At 45.0% G+C, this 20,466-nt stretch overlaps 1 protein-coding gene across 1 annotated transcript in view; it reads left to right on the forward strand.

The window, feature by feature from the left end:
- The window catches only part of Folr1 (folate receptor alpha), a 349,146-nt gene extending 328,680 nt beyond the window's left edge, over window positions 1-20,466 (forward strand). Inside the window, 4 exon segments of the mRNA NM_001246763.1 lie at window positions 14,257-14,426; window positions 19,328-19,516; window positions 19,652-19,787; window positions 19,936-20,466. Coding sequence (NP_001233692.1) covers window positions 14,265-14,426; window positions 19,328-19,516; window positions 19,652-19,787; window positions 19,936-20,234 — 786 coding nt within the window. The 5' untranslated portion in view covers window positions 14,257-14,264 and the 3' untranslated portion in view covers window positions 20,235-20,466.

The following is a 20,466-nucleotide window of genomic DNA, read 5'->3' on the forward strand; positions in this document are numbered from 1 at the left end:
CTGGACCCCTTTGCTCATCACTCGTCCTTCTCTGCATCTGGGTTCCAGTTCAGTTCGGTGATTAGTGTGGGTGTCTGCTTCTACTTCCACCAGCTGCTGGATGAGGGCTATCAGGTGGCATATAAGTCAGTCATCAATCTCATTATCAGGGGAGGGCATTTAAGGTAGCCTCTCCTCTGTTGCTTAGATTGTTAGCTGGTGTCATCTTTGTAGATCTCCAGACATTTCCCTAGTGCCTGATTTCTCTGTAAACCTAAAATGTCTCCCTCTATTATGGTATCTCCATTCTTGTTATCTTCTATTCTTCCCCTCACTCAACCTTTCTGCTCCCTCATGTCCTCCGCATCCCTCCTCTTCTCCCCTTCTCACTCTCCTAGCTCCCTCCCCCCTCTTCCCACCTACAGTGATTTATAGAAAAACCTCTAGCACTTCCACCTGTGACTGTTAATATTGATTGTCAGCTTGACAAGATGGACAAGAACCTAGGAGACAGGCCTCTGGACATGTCTGAGAGGGGCTTTCTATTTTTGGGTAATGAAGATAGAAAGGCCCACCCTGAATGTGGACAGCTCTAGTGCATAGACTGAAGTCCTAGACTAAATAAAGAGAAGAAAGTGAGTGTAGGGGGAAGAGGGTCAGGGATTGCAATACAATAGTAACTAAGACAAAGACTCTGCCTCAATTAATAAAGCAGAAGGGGTGATCAATTGAAAATAATTCCTGACATCAAACTTGGATATCAACACACACATGCATACATGTGTACCCCCTCAGACAAACAATCATATACAGACTTGTGTACATCACACACACACACACACACACACACACACACACACACACACACACAGGAGAAAAAGAAAAAGCAAGTAAACAACAAAATAGCAACAAAACCCTACTAATTATGAAGACAGATTCTTGTTATATAGTCTAGGTCTCTAATTTATTCTACATCTTAGGCTGGTCTTGAAACTGCAATCCCCCTGCTCCACTCTCTCCAATGCTGGGACTAAAAGAACATGACACTGTAGGGAGGTGGTAGTCTGTGACTTTAACCACAGCACTAAGGAGGCAAAGGCAGGTTGATCTCTGAGGTCAAGACCAGCCTGGCCTACTGAACGAAGGATGGGGGAACACCTGGTTCTGGAATGTGGGTGATTCTAGTTTTACCAACATTTACCACCATCCTAGGCTTAGGGTCAATGTTGTTATAAATAATAAAACACATGGGCTGGGCAGTGATGGTGCACGCCTTTAATCCAAGCACACAGGTGGCAGAGGCAGATGGATGTCTATGAATATGAAGCCAGCCTGGTCTTCAGAGTAAGTTCCAGGAAAGCCAGAGCTACACAGAGAAAGCCTGTCTCAAAAAATAAACAAATGGCCTGTGGCTGTGGAACCAGTATTTATCCCTGGGATAATTTGGGAGCCCATTCTCTATGGAGGGATACTCTCTCAGCCTAGATCCACAGGGGAGGGCCTAGGTCCTGCCCCAAATGATGTGACAGACTTTGATGATTCCCTCATCGGAGGCCTTACTCTCTCTGGGAGTGGATAGGGGGTGGGATGGAGGGTTGGTGGGGGGAATAGTAGGAGAGGAGGGAGAGGGAATGGGATTGGTATATAAAATAAAATTGTTTTTAATTTAAATAAAAATTAATAAAAAAACATAATATTAAAAAAAAAAACTGCCGGGTGTTGGTGGCGCACGCCTTTAATTCCAGCACTCCGGAGGTAGAGGCAGGTGGATCTCTGTGAGTTCGAGACCAGTCTGGTCTACAAGAGCTAGTTCCAGGACAACCTCCAAAGCCACAGAGAAACCTGGTCTTGAAAAAACAAACAAACAAACAAAAAAAACCAAAACTACACTGAATGTTTGGGGATTTGGCTCAGAGGTAGAGCATTTTCCTAGAAGGCCCAAGGTCCTATGTTCAGTCCTCTGCTTTGGGAAAAAGAGAAAACTACATTGAGTGCCAGAGATATGGCTCAGGTGATGAGTGTTCATCTAGCAGGCACAAAGTCCTGGGTTTGTTTTCCAGCAACCGAAATTGCTGTGGAGTAGTAATCCTTCTGTACACCAAGTTAATATATGTTGCCTGATTGGTTCAATAAACAAGATGACTTGACTAGCCAATAGCCGAACAGGATAAAGTTAGGCAGGAAAACCAAACAGAATGATGGGATGAGGAAGGGCAGAATCAGAGGAGTCACCAGCCAGATGCAGAACAAGTCGGACACACAACATGGGATAGAGGTAAAAGCCATTAGCCTCAGGGCAGCACAGAGGTTAATAGAAATGGTTTAAGTTGTAAGAGCTGGTTAGTAACAAGTCTGAGCTATTGGCTAAGCATTTATAATTTATATTAAGTGTCTGAGTCAGTTATTTGGGAAACTGCTGCTAGTTATTTGGTAGCTGCTGGCAGGACAGAAACTTCTGCCCACACCATATACTGAACATGGTGGTAAAAGGCTGGATATAGGAGACCTTGTCAAAAAGTAGGGGTGGGGTACCAAGATGCCCTTTCTTTCCAGTCAGATTAATAGAAAATGAAGGTGTCCTGTTGTAGTGTGTTGTATTGACAAGCCTATGGAAAAGCAGATATTTTGCTGATAGGGGCTATAGTGATAATCTCTTAAAGCTATAACTAGCATAATTCTATGTATATGCCTTAATCAAAAACCCTCTTCTGGATTTCACGTCTAATGTTGACCTCTTTCTGTAGTCTAGGCAGGCTTTGAACTTAAAATCTTCCAGTCCAGTCTCAACCGTCAAGAAACTGGAATTACTTTTGTCCCCCAGACAGGGTCTTGGTGTGTAGCCCTTGCCTGGTCTTGAACTTGCAGGGAATCCCATTGTGTTTGCCTCCCACGTGCTGAGATTTACAGGTGTTAAGTCTCAAACCTTTGGACAAATGCCTGAGGTGCCTATCTAACATAGCAAAGTGGACCTGGCTGCCTGGTTCTCCCAGCATCCCTCAGTTACAGGGTATGGCTGGCATACTCACACCTCTACCCACCCCCCAACTCCTTCTCCCAGAGGCTCTTCCATATATAATCTAGCCATTGCGGTTTCCTCATTTTTTTTTTCTTGCCTACCCTTTACCCTACTGGCCTCTTAGTCTGCTCTCCCCTACCCTCTCCCCCACAACTTGGTTCAGGGTCATGTTCACTCTGGACTCTCCCAGATGTCCCTGCCTCTGGCTATACTCTCCCTTTTATCTACAATAAACTTTCTCCTCCACCATACCTAGGAGTAGTCATTTCCTCCCTTTTTATTTCTTTTTTTCACTCAACAGGCGTGTACCACTATGCTCAGCTTTTCTTGTTGACTCTTTTTGTTGCTTGTTTTTTCGAGGCAGGGTTTCTCTGTAGCTTCAGAGCATGTTTTGGTACTCTCTCAATAGACCAGGCTGGCCTTGAACTCACAGAGATCCGCCTGCCTCTGTCTCCCGAGTGTTGGGATTAAAGGTGTATGTCACCAACGCCCGACTTGTTTGTCCAGGTTTGAGACCTAATACTGTCCTGAATGTTGAGTTGTACCCATCTGGAGCCTGAGTGCTAGAATTATTTGACCATTCGAGAGGGACAGAATCAGGCCTTCATCTTGAAACCAGTCTGTGTGTGTGTTGGTTGTTTCTACTCTTTGGATCTTTTGTCTTTGGGGGGCCCACCACCCAGCTCCCAAATAAATACACACAGAGACATTATTACTTATAAATGCTGTCCTTAGCTTGACTTGTTTCTTGCCAGCTTTTCTTAATTTAAATTTCCTGTGTATCTTTTGTCTCTGGGCTTTTATTTTTCTCTATTTCTGTATCCCTTATCTTTCCTTCTTATTGTGTCTGGCTGTGTGGCTAGCCCCTGGATTCCTCCTTCCCTCCTTTTGTAGTTCTTTCTTCCTCTCTTCCCAGATTTCTTTTCCCATTTATTCTCTCTGCCTGCTGGCCCTGCCTATCCTTTCCTGCCAAGCTATTGGCTGTTCAGCTCTTTATTAGATCAGTCAGATATTTTAGACAGTCAAAGTAACACAGCGCTACAGAGTTAAACAAACACAACATAAAAGAATGCAACACATCTTTGATTCATTAAGCAAATGTTCCACAGCATAAACAAATGTAACACACCTTAAAATAATATTCTAAAACACCAATCCAGGGTGATTCTCCCTGAGATAGCAGCATATTATCAGCAAGACTGACCATCATAGTCTCTTCTGGCACAGCCGGCAAGTAAGTGCCTTGGGACCAGGCAGTAATAACAGGAAGGTTATTGACACCCTCACCTCCCTTGCCCCGGCAGGTGACTAAGGGCCATGGAGCAGGAGAAGGCCTCCAGATTGCAAGGGGGAGGGGGAATCCTGAGCTTTTCTGAGTGTCCACCCACACATGCCTTTCACACCGCCCATCCTCAGAGCTGTGGACACACTGGATTCTGTCTGCAAGTCTGATGTTCTTCATTTGCAAGAGACAAGTCTTCCAGGCATCCTGGAGCTGCATCCTAGGATTGCAGACTCCTTGCTATTTCTTTAGCCCCTTCTTCTGCCGGCATTTCTTAGAACTTCCATCTCTGCTGGCTGGGAATTCTACTTGTACTTCTTTATAAGCAAGCCCCACCTTGCTGTTCTAGGCCTTTTTGACTTGGGTACATCTGCCTTACAAGACCTTTGCAAGGAACTCCCTCCAGTCACTTCCTGTCAAGCTGAGAGGATCATTTGTGCTTGACAGGATGAACGCCTAGATTCCTTAACTTTCCAGCTCCTCCCATTCAAACCCCAAGCCCTGGGCATCTATGATGAAATGGCACTGTCTTCCATCCTGCTTCAGATGTGCACATTTTGTGAGGGAGAAAGCATGGGTACAGAACAGAACGACATCTCTTCTCAGGAACTAGAGTGGGTGGTTTCCTTACACTGATGGCCTGAAGCTGTTTTAGTGGGCAGCTGTAGGTTGAGGTTTGTCTTAGTTACTTTTCTATTGCTATGATAAGACACCATGACCAAGGCATCGTATAGAAGGAAGAGCTTATTTGGGGCTGACAGTTTCAGAGAGATAAGAATTCATTACCAGCACTGCAGGGAAGTGTGTCAGCAGGCAGGCATGGGCACTGAAGCTACAAGCTTAGGGCTGAGAGCTCCCTAGCATCTCAAATTGCAAACAGGAATTGGGGGGGGTATGCCTCTCCCCAGTGGCATACTTCCTCCAGCAAAGCTAAGCCTCCCCAAACAGCCACCAACTGGGGAATCAAGCATTCAAAATGCCCAGAGGATGGGAGGCATCTCATGCAAACTGTCACAAGGTCTAGGTGATCAAAATGGTCCAGCTTGCAGAGATGAATGAAGAACATTCTAGACACACAGAGAGGGAATGGTTGGAAGGATTTCCCAGAATGGGATGTGTGAATGGAGCTTATTTATGGGGGTAGGAAAGGGAATGATTTGACATGAGGTCTAAAAGGAGGTAAGGTATTTCTACACCACTGAAAAAGTTTGTGTTTTACAAGGTACTACAGGAATGCTCAACAAGGAGCTGCTCTTTTATATATAATCCAGTAATTTTGGCTACACTAGTCTTTTGTTTTTTTTGTTTTTGTTTTTTGAGACAGGGTTTCTCTGTGTTGCTTTGGAGCCTGTCCTGGCATTCACTCTGTAGACCAAGCTGGCCTCGAACTCACAGAGATCCGCCTGCCTCTGCCTCCCCAGTGCTGGGATTAAAGGCATGCACCACCAACGCCCAGCTGGCTACACTAGTCTTTTGCCCTTTTGGTCTCCTCATCTCTTGGCTCCCCTATATCCATCCCCTCCCCTTTTCCTCACATGGCCCAGGGTCATGTTATCTCTGGACCCCTTCAGATGCTCTGACTATGCTCTCCCTCACATCTACAATGAACCTTTTCCTCCACCATACCTATGAGCAGTCATATTCTTTTATTACTTTTGTTTTTCATTTTGTTTTTGTTTGTTTGTTTGTTTGGTTGGTTGGTTGGTTTGGTTTTGGTTTGAGACAGGGTTTCTCTGTGTATCCCTGGCTATACTGAAACTCACTCTGGAGACCAGGCTGGCCTTGAACTCAGAGATCTGCCTGCCCCTGTTTCCCAAGTAATGGGACTAAAGGTGTATGCTACCACCACCCAGCTTTTTTTTTTTTTTTTTTCATTCAGACAGGATTGAGGCTTAAGGAAGGGTAGGGGCTCACAGTAGGCCCTGAGCTCAATCTTCAACTCAGATCCTCACTGGAAAGGTTACTCATTCAGAAGCTGTGGAGCTCAGGAGCATTGCCCAGGGACAAACTTCACTCCCTGCAATAGAGGAGCCATAAAGGCCAGTTAGTTAATCATCAGCCCCCAGGTCAGAGGCAGGTTCCCTCTATCCAGGACCTCCAGCTTCAGGCATTGATAGAAACCTGGCCCACCCTTCCCTAATCAGTAGGCTCATCTGGATGTATAAACAAGAAAGGAGGCCTGAAGGCCCTGGAGATCCTCAACCTGTTCTGGTCTTCAAGAGACAAACACTCCTGGGGTGTCACAGGATTCGGATATACTTCTGAGACCATGGAGAAGGCAGCCAGATAGAATCAGGACCTCCTGGGAGCTGGTCTCTTTGTAGGGCCTTCCTCTTTGGCTGATTTTTCTCCAGAGGCCAAATTGCCTCCTCTCCTTCCCTTCATCCTCTTTCTCCTCCCTTTCTTTTTCTTTCTCCTGGCATTCGCCAAGGCATTGGCCTCTATTCCCTCACCTAAATTTCTATTGAGACACTTCGCTGGCAGCTCCCACATTTATGTGCAACTTGGAACCGTCTCTGGGGCTACAGGCACAGGTACCTGATCAACAGCTCTACATTTTCTCCTGTTCAAATCTACTCCCCACTCCCTTTTCCAACAGCAGCAGCACCCTGGGCTCCCTAGTGGAGGCTGGACAGTTGGATAAACCTGGGGGATTCTGTTTTGGCTTCAGTGGGATGTGGGAGTTATCAAAATTGGCTCAGATCCTTAAAGGACCATAAAGACGTGTAATAGAAGTGAGAAGAGAAGGGTGTCTGGGCTTTCAAACCCTTGAGGTTCCGATCAGAAGATCCTGACCATCAGCGATTTTGTGACTGGAAGTGGGTAAGGATTGGGTTGGTGAGGTTGGGGTAACTAGTAGCTCGTAGAAGTTGGGGACTCAGAACCTTCTTATTCTTTACAACAAGCAGGCCTGGAAGTTGGAAGCCTGTGTTCTCATGATGGGCCTGGCATTGGCTCTGCTGTGGTTCTCTGGGTCTCATTCTGCTCATCTGTATAACAGGATATGGACGTGGATACAATGATCTTAAAGGATTCTGGATCTTAGCAGACCAGGCCACAAAGGTTTTGTTTTCGTTTTTAGAGCTGAGTGTTTGGCTTTTCATAGGCTTTTGTTTATTTGTAATGCCGGGAATTGAACCCAGGGCCTCATAACATACATGCTAGACCCGCTCTTGCCATACACCCTCAGAACCAAGCCAGTGCTATTAACTCCCATCCCTACAGAGGCCTGACTGGTACTGCTCACATGCAATAATTAACAGCTGAGTGGCCTTCGCCCAATCTCAGCCTCCATTCCTGGGCTCCATTCCCATTGCCTGCCCCGTCGCCTAGGCCACTAAACCTCAGCAGTCTCTTGGAATAAAACCAAAGGAATCTAGAGCACAGCCGAAGCCTGAGCCAGTCTGAGAGCTGCCTCCATCCCCAGGTATGCCATCTGACACTTCTCAAATGGGACCGTATACTCTAAGGTACCCCCAGTATGTGTTAAAGAATTTGCTTAATTGGAAAGGCCTTCTATATGCCCAAAGCCAGAGAATCCCAGGGGTGGAAACTGAGGCTCAGATCAGAGCGCAGCCCGCCTATGGTTAAAATGTGAGGTAGGAGTATTGTTTGTCTTTTAACCAGCACTTAAGGCTTCTGCCCTTCAGCCAAATGCTGAGCTCTTAGCTCTTCTAGTCTGGGGCCCCTAAGTGTATGGCCTGGTAACAGCAGGGGCGGTGTCACAGGTGGACTAAGATCTGAACATGTGACTAGGAAAATGGTGATGAGATTGCAGAATGCAACTCACAGGGAGACAGAGAATACTGGCTAAAGGGAGTTAAAAAGAAAAAAAGAGACCACTGAGTGGAAAAGATCCAAGGAGGCGGGGCTAGAGGGACTCAGGAGGAACTTGGGACATTTTAGCAATTTGGAGCATTTTTCAGGGGGAAGGGTTTGGAGAAGGGTCAGACTTGGGTGAGTAGTCATGCCCCTCAGCCAGGTCCAGTCGGTCTCACATATATGAAATTGGCTAGTATTTGGCGACTTTTTTTCTTCTACATTTACTCATCGGGTCATTTGTGTCTGTTTTCCGCATGGTCAAGCAGCGAGTGGAGAGAAGCCTGGGCTGGGTCAAGTTCTCTGAGCTTTAACCTGGGCTACAAGCAAGCAGGTCTTGTTTTGTCCCACAGGATTTGAAGACACGTCTGGTGCTCCAACCGAACTGTTTACCTGGCCTGGACTTGGAGATCAGAGTAAGTGGATTAGAAGAAGCATGGCCAAGTCCTGGAGTGAGTGATTTAAGAGAGAGAATGAATGGGCAGACATTGGGATAAATAGATGACTGCTTGGGTCTGGTGGTGTGAGCCTGTAATCCTATCGGCTCTGGAGGCTGAGGCAAGAAAATTAACAGTTCAAGGGCTGGCCCATAGAACGAGTTCAAGATTAGTCTGGGTGATTTAATAAGACTCTGTCTCAAAATACAAAGTGAGCCAGGTGGAGGTGGCGCATGGCTTTAGATCCAGCACTCTTTAAACCCAGCACTTGGGAGGCAGAGGCGGGTGGATTCCTGTGAGTTTGAGGCCAGCTTGGTCTAGAGCAAGTTCCAGGATAGCCAGGGCAGCTATAAAGAGAAACCCTGTCTCGAAAATACAAAAACCAACCAACCAACCAACCAAACAACAACAAAAACAAAAAACCACACAACAAAAACAACAAAAAACAAAGTGAAAGGAAGGTTTGGATACAGTTTAACAGTAAAGTACTCAGGTTCAATACTCAGTACTACAAAACATAAAGGGGGGAGTGAGCAGTGGACTAATGCAGAATAATGGTTTGTGAAGCAGAGAAGAAAGCTGGGTGAGCATTCAATTGTAGGTTTACTCTAGCCATGGTATGCCTAAGCAGTCTGAGGAGAGTCCTGTCAGGACACCCAAGTTTTGGGGATTAGAGATTCTTTTTTTTTTTAAATTGTTCTTATGTTGGGATCTTACCATCCCAGGCTGGTCTCAAACTTGATATGTAATTGAAAATGACCTTGAATTTTTGATCCTCCTGTCCCTAAGTTCTGAGGATCCACGGAGCTATGTTTCCAGTCCCAGGACACCTAGGTCTTTTTTGTTTTTCCAGAGACAAGGAAGGGTTACACTGTGTGGCCCTGGCTGTCCTGGATCTAATCCCGTAAACCAGGCTGAGATTTGCCTGCTCTACCACACCCTGCTGGACACCAAGTTCTGAGGGAAATATGGAGACCTGTGAGCTGGGAAATCCATAAACTGAGGACATGCTCACTCCAAGGTGTGGTTGAGGGAAAGGTTTTTATTGTAGATATGAGGGAGAGTGCACCCAGAGACATCTGGAAGAATCCAGAGAGAGAAAGAAGATTGAATATGTCTAGCAGACTGGACTGGGCCATGGAGGGTGGGGAACAAGACAGGGGCAAGAGGGAGGGGACCAAGAGAGGAAGACAAAAGAGAAACATAGCTGAAATACCAGGGTTATAAGGAGAAGTGGGAAGGAAACCTAAGAGCTAGAGAAGGCTAGGACTGGGGGCTGGGTGAGCAGAGTTTAGACCCACAGGCTGTGCTGCTGAGGGAACCTGGAGACCAGCATGTGCTTGGAATGCTAATAGGCACCACAGATAGCCTTTTGTCCTGAGTTCTTTTGGATCTGACAGAAAGTCATTTGCTTTATCAACTTTTGAATGAAACACAGACTTGGAGGGAGGTAGAGAGGATTTGTGGGAAATAAATTTGGAACATTTTATCAAATAAATTTGGAACATTCCGAGAGGTGAGGAGACAGATTCAGACAGTCTTTCCGAAAATTCAGTGTCTGAAGTCAAATGATAGTAAGATGGCCAAGGGAAACCTGGCTCTGTGGGAGGAGGCTCCTAAGTCTCCCAAGACCCCAGGGCTGTCCAGCTGGCTGTAATCCCCTGGATACAGAGTTCCCAGGAGGGGCCTATTCAACTGCCCAAGTGATAATCTTCAAAAAGAAAAAAGGAACGAAAAGCCTGGGAGTGGCTCACATGCCTATAGTTCCACCTCTGTAGGAGGTTATTCCTCAGGGTTTCTTTTTTGTTTATGATTTTTGAGACAGGGTTTCTCTGTGTAGCCCTGGCTGTCCTGAAACTTACTCTGTAGACCAAGCTGACCTCAAAATCAAGAGATCGACCTGCTTCTGTCTCCTGAATCCTGGATTAAAGTTGAAGGCTACCACTATTCGGCTTGAGCTCAGGATTTCATGGCTAGTCTGGGCCTCTAAACAAGCAACAAACAAAATTCCATTAATTTTCAGTTTACCTCAGCTTCTTAAGGCTTTCGTTTATTTTAATTAATTTATTTTTTTATCATTACATCCCGACCTCAGTTTCCCCTACTTCTCCCAGTTCTTCCTTCCCCTGTGTCAGCTTTGGCTGTCCTGGAACTCACAGAGATCCACCTGTCTCTTCCCAGTGCTGGGATCAAAGGCATGCAAATACCAAACAAAATACCTTACCTTTTTTTTTAAGTTTTGACTTTATTTTATATGTGAATCTTTTTTTTAAAGATTTTATTTATTATGTATACAACATTCTGCTTCCATGTATATCTGCACACCAGAAGAGGGCACCAGATCTCATAACGGATGGTTGTGAACCACCATGTGGTTGCTGGGAATTGAACTCAGGACCTTTGGAAGAACAAGCAGTGCTCTTAACCGCTGAGCCATTTCTCCAGCCCTCCTCTTTTTTTTTTTTTTTCAAGATTTATTTATTTATTATGTGTACAGTGTTCTGTTTGCATGTTGCCTGCAGGCCAGAGTAGGGTACCAATTCTCATTACAGATGGTTGTGAGCCACTATGTGGTTGCTGGGAATTGAACTCAGGACCTTTGGAAGAACAAGCAGTGCTCTTAACCTCTGAGCCATTTCTCCAGCCCCCAGCCCTCCTCTTTTAAAGCTTTTATACAAAGCCATTTGGTAGCAAAATCTGACTTGCCAGTCATGGTGGCTTAAGGCAGATCTCTTGTAAGTTCAAGGCTAGCCTTGCCTACACAGCAAGCTCCAGACTAACCAGGGCTACATAGTAAGACCTTAATGGAAAAAAAAAAATCTATAACAAAATAAAACAGAATTCTCTTGAGTTAAATAGTATACTGGGGCTAGAGGGATGTCTCAACTGGTAAAGGCACTTGCTGCCAAGCCTGACAACCTGAGTTCAATCCCTGGGTCCTATTGTGTGTGCTCAAAGATGATCCGTAGGCCCTAATGCTAAGATTTCTTTATTCAGATAAACACCAGCTCAAACAAGCCAGAGCGTGCCCAGAGGCCACAAGCTAGTGTGGCCAGAGAGAAGCATCCACATGTTCATGGCCTCTTTTTTTTTTTTTTTTTTTTTTGGTTTTTCGAGACAGGGTTTCTCTGTGGCTTTGGAGGCTGTCCTGGTACTAGCTCTTGTAAACCAGGCTGGTCTCTAATTCACCGAGATCCACCTGCCTCTGCCTCCCAAGTGCTGGGATTAAAGGCGTGCGCCACCAACGACCGGCCATGGCCTCTTAAGAATTGCCTCCACATCATCTTCGACCTCCCGCTGACCGCCCTCAAGGGCATGGCCAGGCACACCTGTAGGGGCTACTAGGAGGTAGGGCTACAGTGTCTCCCTACAGGGTCCCTTATGATAAACGAAGGAACTGACTCCAACAAGTTGTCCTTTGACCTCCACACATACACATCAAAGGCTGGAACACGTGTATACACAAAACAAACTAAATAATTGTAAAAAAAGAAATTTAAAGAAGAAAAACAAATTGACCTGAAAATAATGGGTGGGGGTTATGTTTAGTTTTTATTTATTCCTCCTTATAACACAGATGGATTGCCTTAATTATTTTTAAAATATTTAAAATATTTAAAATATTCCCTTAATTATTTTTAAAACCATGTTTTATGCTTAGCAATGCAATTTACATAATTAATAACAGTATAATTGAAATAATGTAGTTTAAAACAGAATTTGTTAATCATACTGGGTGAGAATAAGACCAATACCACAATTCTGAACCAAATTTGAATCGAGCTTTCTTAAATTCTGGTCAGGCTGATGAATACTGCCCAAGTGAACACCGAGGATTCCCAGAGTATAGCCCCAAATCACATTAGATATGGGCTAATAAAGGCAAGCCCCCCTCCCACCCCCAAGGCCATGTACTTTTTGCCTATGTCCAATTGGGGGCAAGACTATGTCCTGAAGTTCTTCCGGCCTAAGTACATCCCACTTATGTGTGATCAACCACACCGTGTGCAATTGGGGAAAACCAAGCTTGTTTACTTGGCTTGTTATCTTGCTTGAACAGCAGTCCCTCCCCTATTCCCAGAAGTTATCTGTCCTTGGACAAGTGGGGCATACATATTAGAGGCATTTTTGTTTTATAAATCCTTTAAGCACAGTAATTAAAACTTAAAACATAATGTAAGCCCTCCCCAATTGAGGACAGGAGAAATAATTCATATGCTAAGAACACTTAGGAGGTGGTACACACACCTTTAATCCCAACACTCCAGAGACAAGTAGATCTTTGTGAGTTCTGTGCCAGCTCGGGTCTACTGAGTGAGTTCCAGGACAGGCTCCAAAGCTACAAAGAAACCCTATCTCGAGAACCAAACAAACACACAAACAAACAAACAAACAAACACAACAACAACAACAAAAAGAGCCCTGGCTGTTCTTTCAGAGGACCCATGTGAGATTCCCAGCACCCACATGGTGGCTTATAACCATCTCTAACCCCAGGGGATCTGATGACCTTTTCTGGCCTCTGGGGGATACTGCAAGCATGTGGTGTACAGACATACATGCAGGCAAAACACTCATACACATAAAAAATGTTTTTATTTAAATGTCCTGTTTTTAAATTTTTTACATGAATTGTTTTTAAAGATTTATTTATTTATTATGTATACAGTGTTCCACCTACATGTATGCCTGCATGCCAGAAGAGGGCACCAGATCTCATATAGATGGTTGTGAGCCACCGTGTTGGTGTTAGGAATTGAACTCAGGACCTCTGGAAGAGCAGCCAGTGCTCTTAATCTCTGAGCCATCTCTCCTAAATGTCCTGCTTTTAGAGTGGGTCGGTGTGACAGTGCTTTCAGAGACATGGTTGTGTCTAGGTCCTTTCCACTGTGGTCAATGGAACTAAAGAAAGGCCAGCTCTCACAGTCACTGCCTCAAAGCAAAAACACATACTGGATTCTTTTGTAATGAAAAAAAAAAAAAAATGGTTCTTGCTACTTCTTTTGCCTACCTCCTATCTCATCATCTAATTTTTTTTTTTTTTTTTTTTTTTTTTCCTCAAGACAGGGTTTCTCTGAGTAGCCTTGGCTGTCCTGAAACTTGCTCTCGTAGATAAGGCTGAACTCACAGATCTTTGCCTCTGCCTCCTGAGTGCTGTGATTAAAGGTGCATACCACTACTGCCTGGCTACATCATCACATCATCAGCTAATATTACACTTTTGGTTTCCTCTCTAAATTTTTAGACTTTTTACCCACACTTAAACCTGTATCAATTTATCACCTTTTTGTTGTTGTTTTTCAACACAGTTTGTCTGTGTAGCCTTGGCTGCTCTGGAACTAGCTCTATAGACCAGACTGGCCTCTGTCTCCCAAGTGCTGGGATTAAAAGGTACAGAACACCACCTCCCTGTAACCTGTGTCACTTTTTATAAAATATTTAAAATTTTTAGCCTTGCCTCCGAGGATTTTGAATATGGGTGTGGGCAAATTTTAATTGTTTTTGCAAATGGCCCATCTCTTGTTTTTGAATTGATTTGTTTGAGTCTTAGGACCACTGAAGTAAAAAAAAAGCCAGTGAGTGACTGTCTCCAGGGCATCTAAGCTTCACTGAGTCTGGAAGGCTTGACAGGAGGAGGTGACACAGGATCCCTGAGTGCAGGCACCACCCACTGGAGCTGAGTACACTCTTGGAGGTTCCTCTGACTGTAGCTTTCCCTTCAGGATCTGGCATGGCTCACCTGATGACAATGCAGTTGCTGCTCCTGCTGATATGGGTATCTGAGTGTGCCCAATCAAGAGCTACTCGGGCCAGAACTGAACTGCTCAATGTTTGCATGGATGCAAAGCACCACAAAGAAAAGCCAGGCCCTGAGGACAATTTACACAACCAGGTAAGATGAGGGGTGACCCCTGGGGGAAATGGGGCTGACTGAAGACTAGTGGATCAGGAGAGAGAAGTATCCAGCTCCAGTCTACGGTGGAGGTGGACAGATCTTCTTGAGGAAAACGTCAGTTCTCTCTAATGTGGGTGACTTTGACAATACATACTATTGGCTGCCAATTGTTAGTGTAATGCTAGGTTTTCTTGGTAGCTAGGTTTTGACACTGCACAAATAAGGAAGTAGGCTCAGGGAGGAGTTTGAGAAATGGAACAGGCAGATCATTGTAGTGGGTTTAGGTTAAGAAAGACTCCTCTGGGGATCTCAGGGAAGAGGCTGCATGCTGCCCACTGCCCACAGTTGCTCTTTTCTGCCAGACTTTGAAGTCTTGAGAAAGGAAAATCTCGTAGCTTTGAGCCTGGCAGACAAGCATTTGGAGTTGGCATTTAGCAAACATTTGGACTGTGGTCCTTGCCCATGTAATGCCTGAGCTCTCTGTGCTGTAACAGATGTTTGCTCTAGCCCGTTTATTATCTGAAATCTACCTAAACATTTAATAAAATCAGTGTGTTACAACAATTGTAAAGTAAACAACAGAAAGTCAGTTACTGGGGAGTCTGAGACAGAAGGATAGTCTGACCCTAGAACTTTACAGTCAGGAGTGTGTCGTAAAAAATAAGGGCCAGAAAGTTGGCTCTTGCAGAATACCCAGCATCCACATGCTGGCTAGTAACCGTACATGACTCTAGTTCCAGGGGATGCAATTCCCTCTTCTGACCTCTGCAGGCACCAGGCATGCAAAGGTCATGTGTGAAACAGTCGTTCACATAAAATAAATAAAGCTATTAAATAAATAACAAATAAATAGGACTGGACGATAGCTCGTTTGATAGAGTACCTGCATAGCATTCTAAATTGGACCCCAGCACCACCTCAGACTGGTTGTATTGTCACATAGCTGTAATCTGAGCCCTGGGAGGCAGAGGCAGGAGGATAAGAAGTTGAAGGCTACCTTCAGCTACATAGTGAGTTCAGTGTCAATCTGGAATACATGGAACCCTGGAGAGAGAGAGAGAGAGAGAGAGAGAGAGAGAGAGAGAGCAATTTTTGTGTGTGTAGGGGTGGATGACAGGGTTTTATCATGTAATTATAGCTGGCCTGAAATTCAAAGATCTGCCTGCCTCCTGAGTGTTAGGATTAAAGGTAGGTACCACCACACCCTAAACAATTAATAAAAAGTAAAACGAAAGCAATTTGTACTGCTTTCTTCAATATATAAATGACTCTGTTAGCTGACAGTCATCACAGTTGTATTTTTTCTCTCTTTTTTTTTTAATTTATTTTTATGGGTATTTTGCATGCCTGTGTCTCTGTGCCAAGTGCAGTGCTGGCAGAGGCCAGAAGAGGGCGTTGGATTCTGCATAACTGGAGTTGCAGATGGTTGTAGGCTTCCACATGGGAGCTGGAAACTGAACCCAGGTCCTCTGAAAGAGTAACAGGTGCTCTTAACCACTGAGCCATCTCTCTAGGCTCTATTTGCTGTTATTTATTTATTTTTTTAATAACATTTTAAAGGTTTTTTTCTTGAGAATTTTATACATGTGCACAGTGTATTTTGATCATATCTGGCCCTGTAACTCCTACTAGATAACCTCCCACTTTGTTTTTCCCTTTTGGGGGGGGCGGTGGCAGGGTGGCTTTTTTAGAGTCAGGGTTTCTCTGTTTAACCCTGGTTGTCTTTTAACTTGCTCTATAGAAGAACGTGACTGGCCTCAAACTCAGAGGTCCACCTGCCTCTGCCTCTTGAGTGCTGGGTTTAATGGCATTCCCTACCACTACCTACTTGGCTCCTCTCTCTGATTCTGTCTCTGTCTCTGTCTCTCCCTCCCTCCTCCTTCCCTCCCTCCCTTTGCCCCCCCCCCCTCTCTGGTTTCTCTGGCATATTCTGGAACTAGATCTGTAGACCAGGCTGGCCTTGAATGCCTGCTTCTGCCTCCCAAGTAGTGGTGGAATTAAAGGCGTACACCACCTCTGTCTGCTGGCTCCTTTCTTTCTTTCTTTCTTTCTTTCTTTCTTTCTTTTTTTTTTTTTTAAGATTTTATTTATTATGTACACAACATTCTGCTTCCATGTATATCTGCACACCAGAAGAGGGCATCAGATCTCATAATGGATTGTTGTGAGCCATCATGTGGTTGCTGGGAATTGAACTCAGGACCTCTGGAAGAAAAGTCAGTGCTCTTCACCTCTGAGCCATCTCTCCAGCCCTCCTTTTCTTTATAGTAAACCACTGAGTCAAATTATTGCTGCTCATATACATATGCGTGTGAGGCTCTTCACTGGATCATGGTCAGCCTACCATGGGTCGACCATACTTGTTATGATACGGGATGTGAGAGGGACCTTGGTGCGAAGCCCCATGGAAGGTGAGGAGGGAGAGAGAAAGAAAGGGAGGGAGAGAAGACCACCTCTTCAGAGGAACAGCAGGAAGAGAGAGGCAGAGCTTGTCTCCTTTGTTTTGTTTTGTTTTCAAAAACAAACAAAACAACAAAATTGTTTTGAATGTATTTTAAAACTTTTCATTGGGGTGGTGGTGGTACTCTCCTTCAATCCAGGCACTCTCAAGGCACTGCTACCTCCATCTTGTGTGTGTGTGTGTGTGTGTGTGTGTGTGTGTGTGTGTGTGTGTGTGTGTGTGTCTATGAGTTCAAAGCCAGCCTGGTCTAGAACAGCCAAGGCTATACGGAAAAACCCTATCTTAAAAAAACAAAAACTTGGCTGGGTGGTGGTGGTGAACGCCTTTAATCCCAGCACTCGGGAGACAGAGGCAGGCAGATCCACAAGAGCTAGTTCCAGGACGGCCTCCAAAGCCACAGAGAAACCCTGTCTCAAAAAACCAAAACCAAAACAAAAACAAAAACCCCCAAAAAACAAACAAACAGAAACCTTTTTAAAAAAACAAAAACTTTGCCATATACTAAGTTTGAGGCCAAGTGTCTTCTTCCTTCACTAATAAGTATGTGTTGAGTGTTTATGTAACCAGAACTATTCTCCAGGTTTTTGTCATTGTCTTAGTGAAGTTTAATCTGACCATCTGGTGGCACTGCAAGTCTGCATGCCTTTCATGTGCTTTTATTTATTTTTCCAAAACAATTAGCATGTTGTTTTTATCATTGTATCTCTTATTTCCTAGAAAAGTGCCTGGCTTAGCTTGGATAAGGGCTTATAGAGAAATAAAGTGAATTAAAACCTGGATGTGTTGCCAGCCATGGGGGTGTTAAACCTATCTCTGTAAGTGCTAGGTTAGCCTGGTGTATATGGTGAGTTCCAGGAGAGCCAGGATTACATAGTGAGAATCTGGCTTTAAAAAAAAAAGTATCGGGAGGCAGAGACAGGCGGATCTCTGTGAGTTCAAGGCCAGCCTGGGCTACAGAGCGAGTTCCAGGACAACCTCCAAAGCAACACAGAAATCCTGTCTCGGAAAAAAAAACAAAAAAGTTAGATGTAGGAGAAGTTGGATGTAGTGTCACACACCTGTAATGTCACCACTTGAGAGGTAGAGGTGAGAGAAGAGAATCAGGAGTTCCAGGTCATTTGGACTCTGAGGCTTTGTCTCAGAAAAACAAGACTGGGGAGAGAGTGCTTGCCTCACAAACATGAGGACCTGAGTTTAATCCCGAGGACTCATGTAAAAATGCCAAGCAAGAGGCAGAAGCAATGTGGTCTTATAACGCCAGCACTGAAGAGATAAAGACAAGTGAGTCCCCATGCTTACCAACAGTTAATATAGCTGAATTTGTGATCTCTTAAGCCAGTGAGAGGCCCTGCGTCCAATGAGGTAGACAGACTGCCTGAGGCTGTCTTCTAACCTTCACACTTGCATACAAATGTGTGCACATACACACACACACACACACACACACACACACACACACACACTCACAGGCACACACTCACAGGCACATGTGCATAAGAAAAAATAATGGGGTCAGGTGGTGGTGGAAGCCTTTAATCCTAGTACTTGGGAGGTGGAGGCAGGTGCATCTCCGTGAGTTTGAGACCAGCCTAGTCTACAGAGCAAGTTCCAGGACAGCCAGAGCTGTCACACAGAGAAACCCTGTCTTGAAAAACAAAGAAAGGAGAAAATAATGGGGGCTGGAGAGATGGCTCAGAGCACTGGCTGCTCTTCTACAGGTCCTGAGTTCAATTCCCAGCAACCACATGGTGGCTCACAATCATTTGTAATCATCTGGTCATTCTTCTGGCCTATAGGCATACATTCAGGCAAAATACTGTATATATAATAAATAAATCTTTAAAAAATAAAAGTGAAAGGAACAATATGAATGAGTGAATGATTTTTTTAAAATGATTTTTTTTTTTTTCGGAGACAGGATTTCTCTATGTAACAGCCCTGGCTGTCCTAGAACTCACACTATAGACCAGGCTGGCCTTGAACTCAGAGATCCATCTGCCTCTGCTTCCAGAGTGCTGCGATTAAGGGCATGTCCCACCACACCCGGTGTGAATTAGTGAATTTTTTTAAATTATTTTTATTTTGTATGTATGTTTGCTTGTATGTGCATCACCTTTGTGTCTGGTGCCCAAGAAGGTCAGAAGAGGGCATCAGATCCCTTGAAATAGGAATCACAAACAGTTGTAAGCTGCCATGTGGGTGCTGGAGACTAAACCCTGGTCTTCTGCAAGAGCAGACAATGCTCTCAGGGTCTCATGAGTTAATGACTTTTGTAAGGACTGTACCTCTTGGGCTCCCACGGCCAGCCAGGGCTCAACAGCAAGTATTTCCCTGAATGATTGCTCAGGCAATCAAGGTTTTACAAACTTCAAGGCCACAGGCTGAATATTCTATCTGTTTTGGCCATGAACTTGGTCCTGTGTCTCCTACCATACAGTGCAGTCCCTGGAAGAAGAATTCCTGCTGTTCCACCAACACAAGCCAGGAAGCCCACGAGGACATTTCCTACCTGTACCGATTCAACTGGGACCACTGTGGAAAGATGACATCGGAATGCAAGCGACACTTTATCCAGGATACCTGTCTCTATGAGTGTTCTCCTAACTTGGGACCCTGGATTCAGCAGGTATGAGTGTCCCCCAAAGCCAACAGAGCAGCTGTGCTCTCCACATACCTCTACAGGCTCTGCCTCCAGCTCCAGTTCTACTCAGGCTGCATTTCCCAGGTCCCTGAGCTCAAAACCTTCTTCATCATCTCTTAGGTGGACCAGAGCTGGCGAAAAGAGCGAATCCTTGATGTTCCTCTGTGCAAAGAGGACTGTCAGCGATGGTGGGAGGACTGCCGCACCTCTTTCACCTGCAAGAGCAACTGGCACAAGGGGTGGAACTGGACCTCGGGTAAGGAGTGGGTGAGGTAGGAAGGGGCATGTAATGTTGCAGGGGTAGGGATCGTGCAGCTGGTGTGTGAGGATCTGGGGTTTTGAAGCTGGCACAAGTAGAGACGGTTCTAGGCACAGTGGCTAAAGGTCTTCTATCATTTATATAGGGTATAACCAGTGCCCTGTGGGAGCCTCCTGTCGCCACTTCGACTTCTATTTCCCTACACCTGCTGCTCTGTGTGAGGAAATCTGGAGTCACTCCTACAAACTCAGTAACTACAGCCGAGGGAGTGGCCGCTGTATCCAGTTGTGGTTCGACCCAGCCCAAGGCAACCCCAACGAGGAAGTGGCAAGGTTCTATGCTGAGGCTATGAGTGGAGCTGGGCTTCACGGGGCCTGGCCACTAATGTGCAGCCTGTCTTTAGTGCTGCTCTGGGTGTTCAGCCGAGTTCCTTTAACCTTCTGATCCCCAGGAGCTCCCTGCCGGGCTTAGACTCCCAGCTCCCAGCCTCCTTTGTGGTGGGGCCTCTGACAGGCATTCAATATCTCTCTTATGAATTATTTGGGTGTGAATGGGAATATAATTATTTTGCATCCTACTTACCACTGATTGAAGTTGTTTAAACTTGGTTAGTTCCCTGCTCTAACACTTACTGTGGGCAAGTTAAATAAACTTAATTTTCCTGTGCTGTTCCACA

This window comes from Cricetulus griseus, chromosome 3, assembly GCF_003668045.3.
Source record: "Cricetulus griseus strain 17A/GY chromosome 3, alternate assembly CriGri-PICRH-1.0, whole genome shotgun sequence".
In the NCBI taxonomy this organism is placed as follows: Eukaryota; Metazoa; Chordata; class Mammalia; order Rodentia; family Cricetidae; genus Cricetulus; species Cricetulus griseus.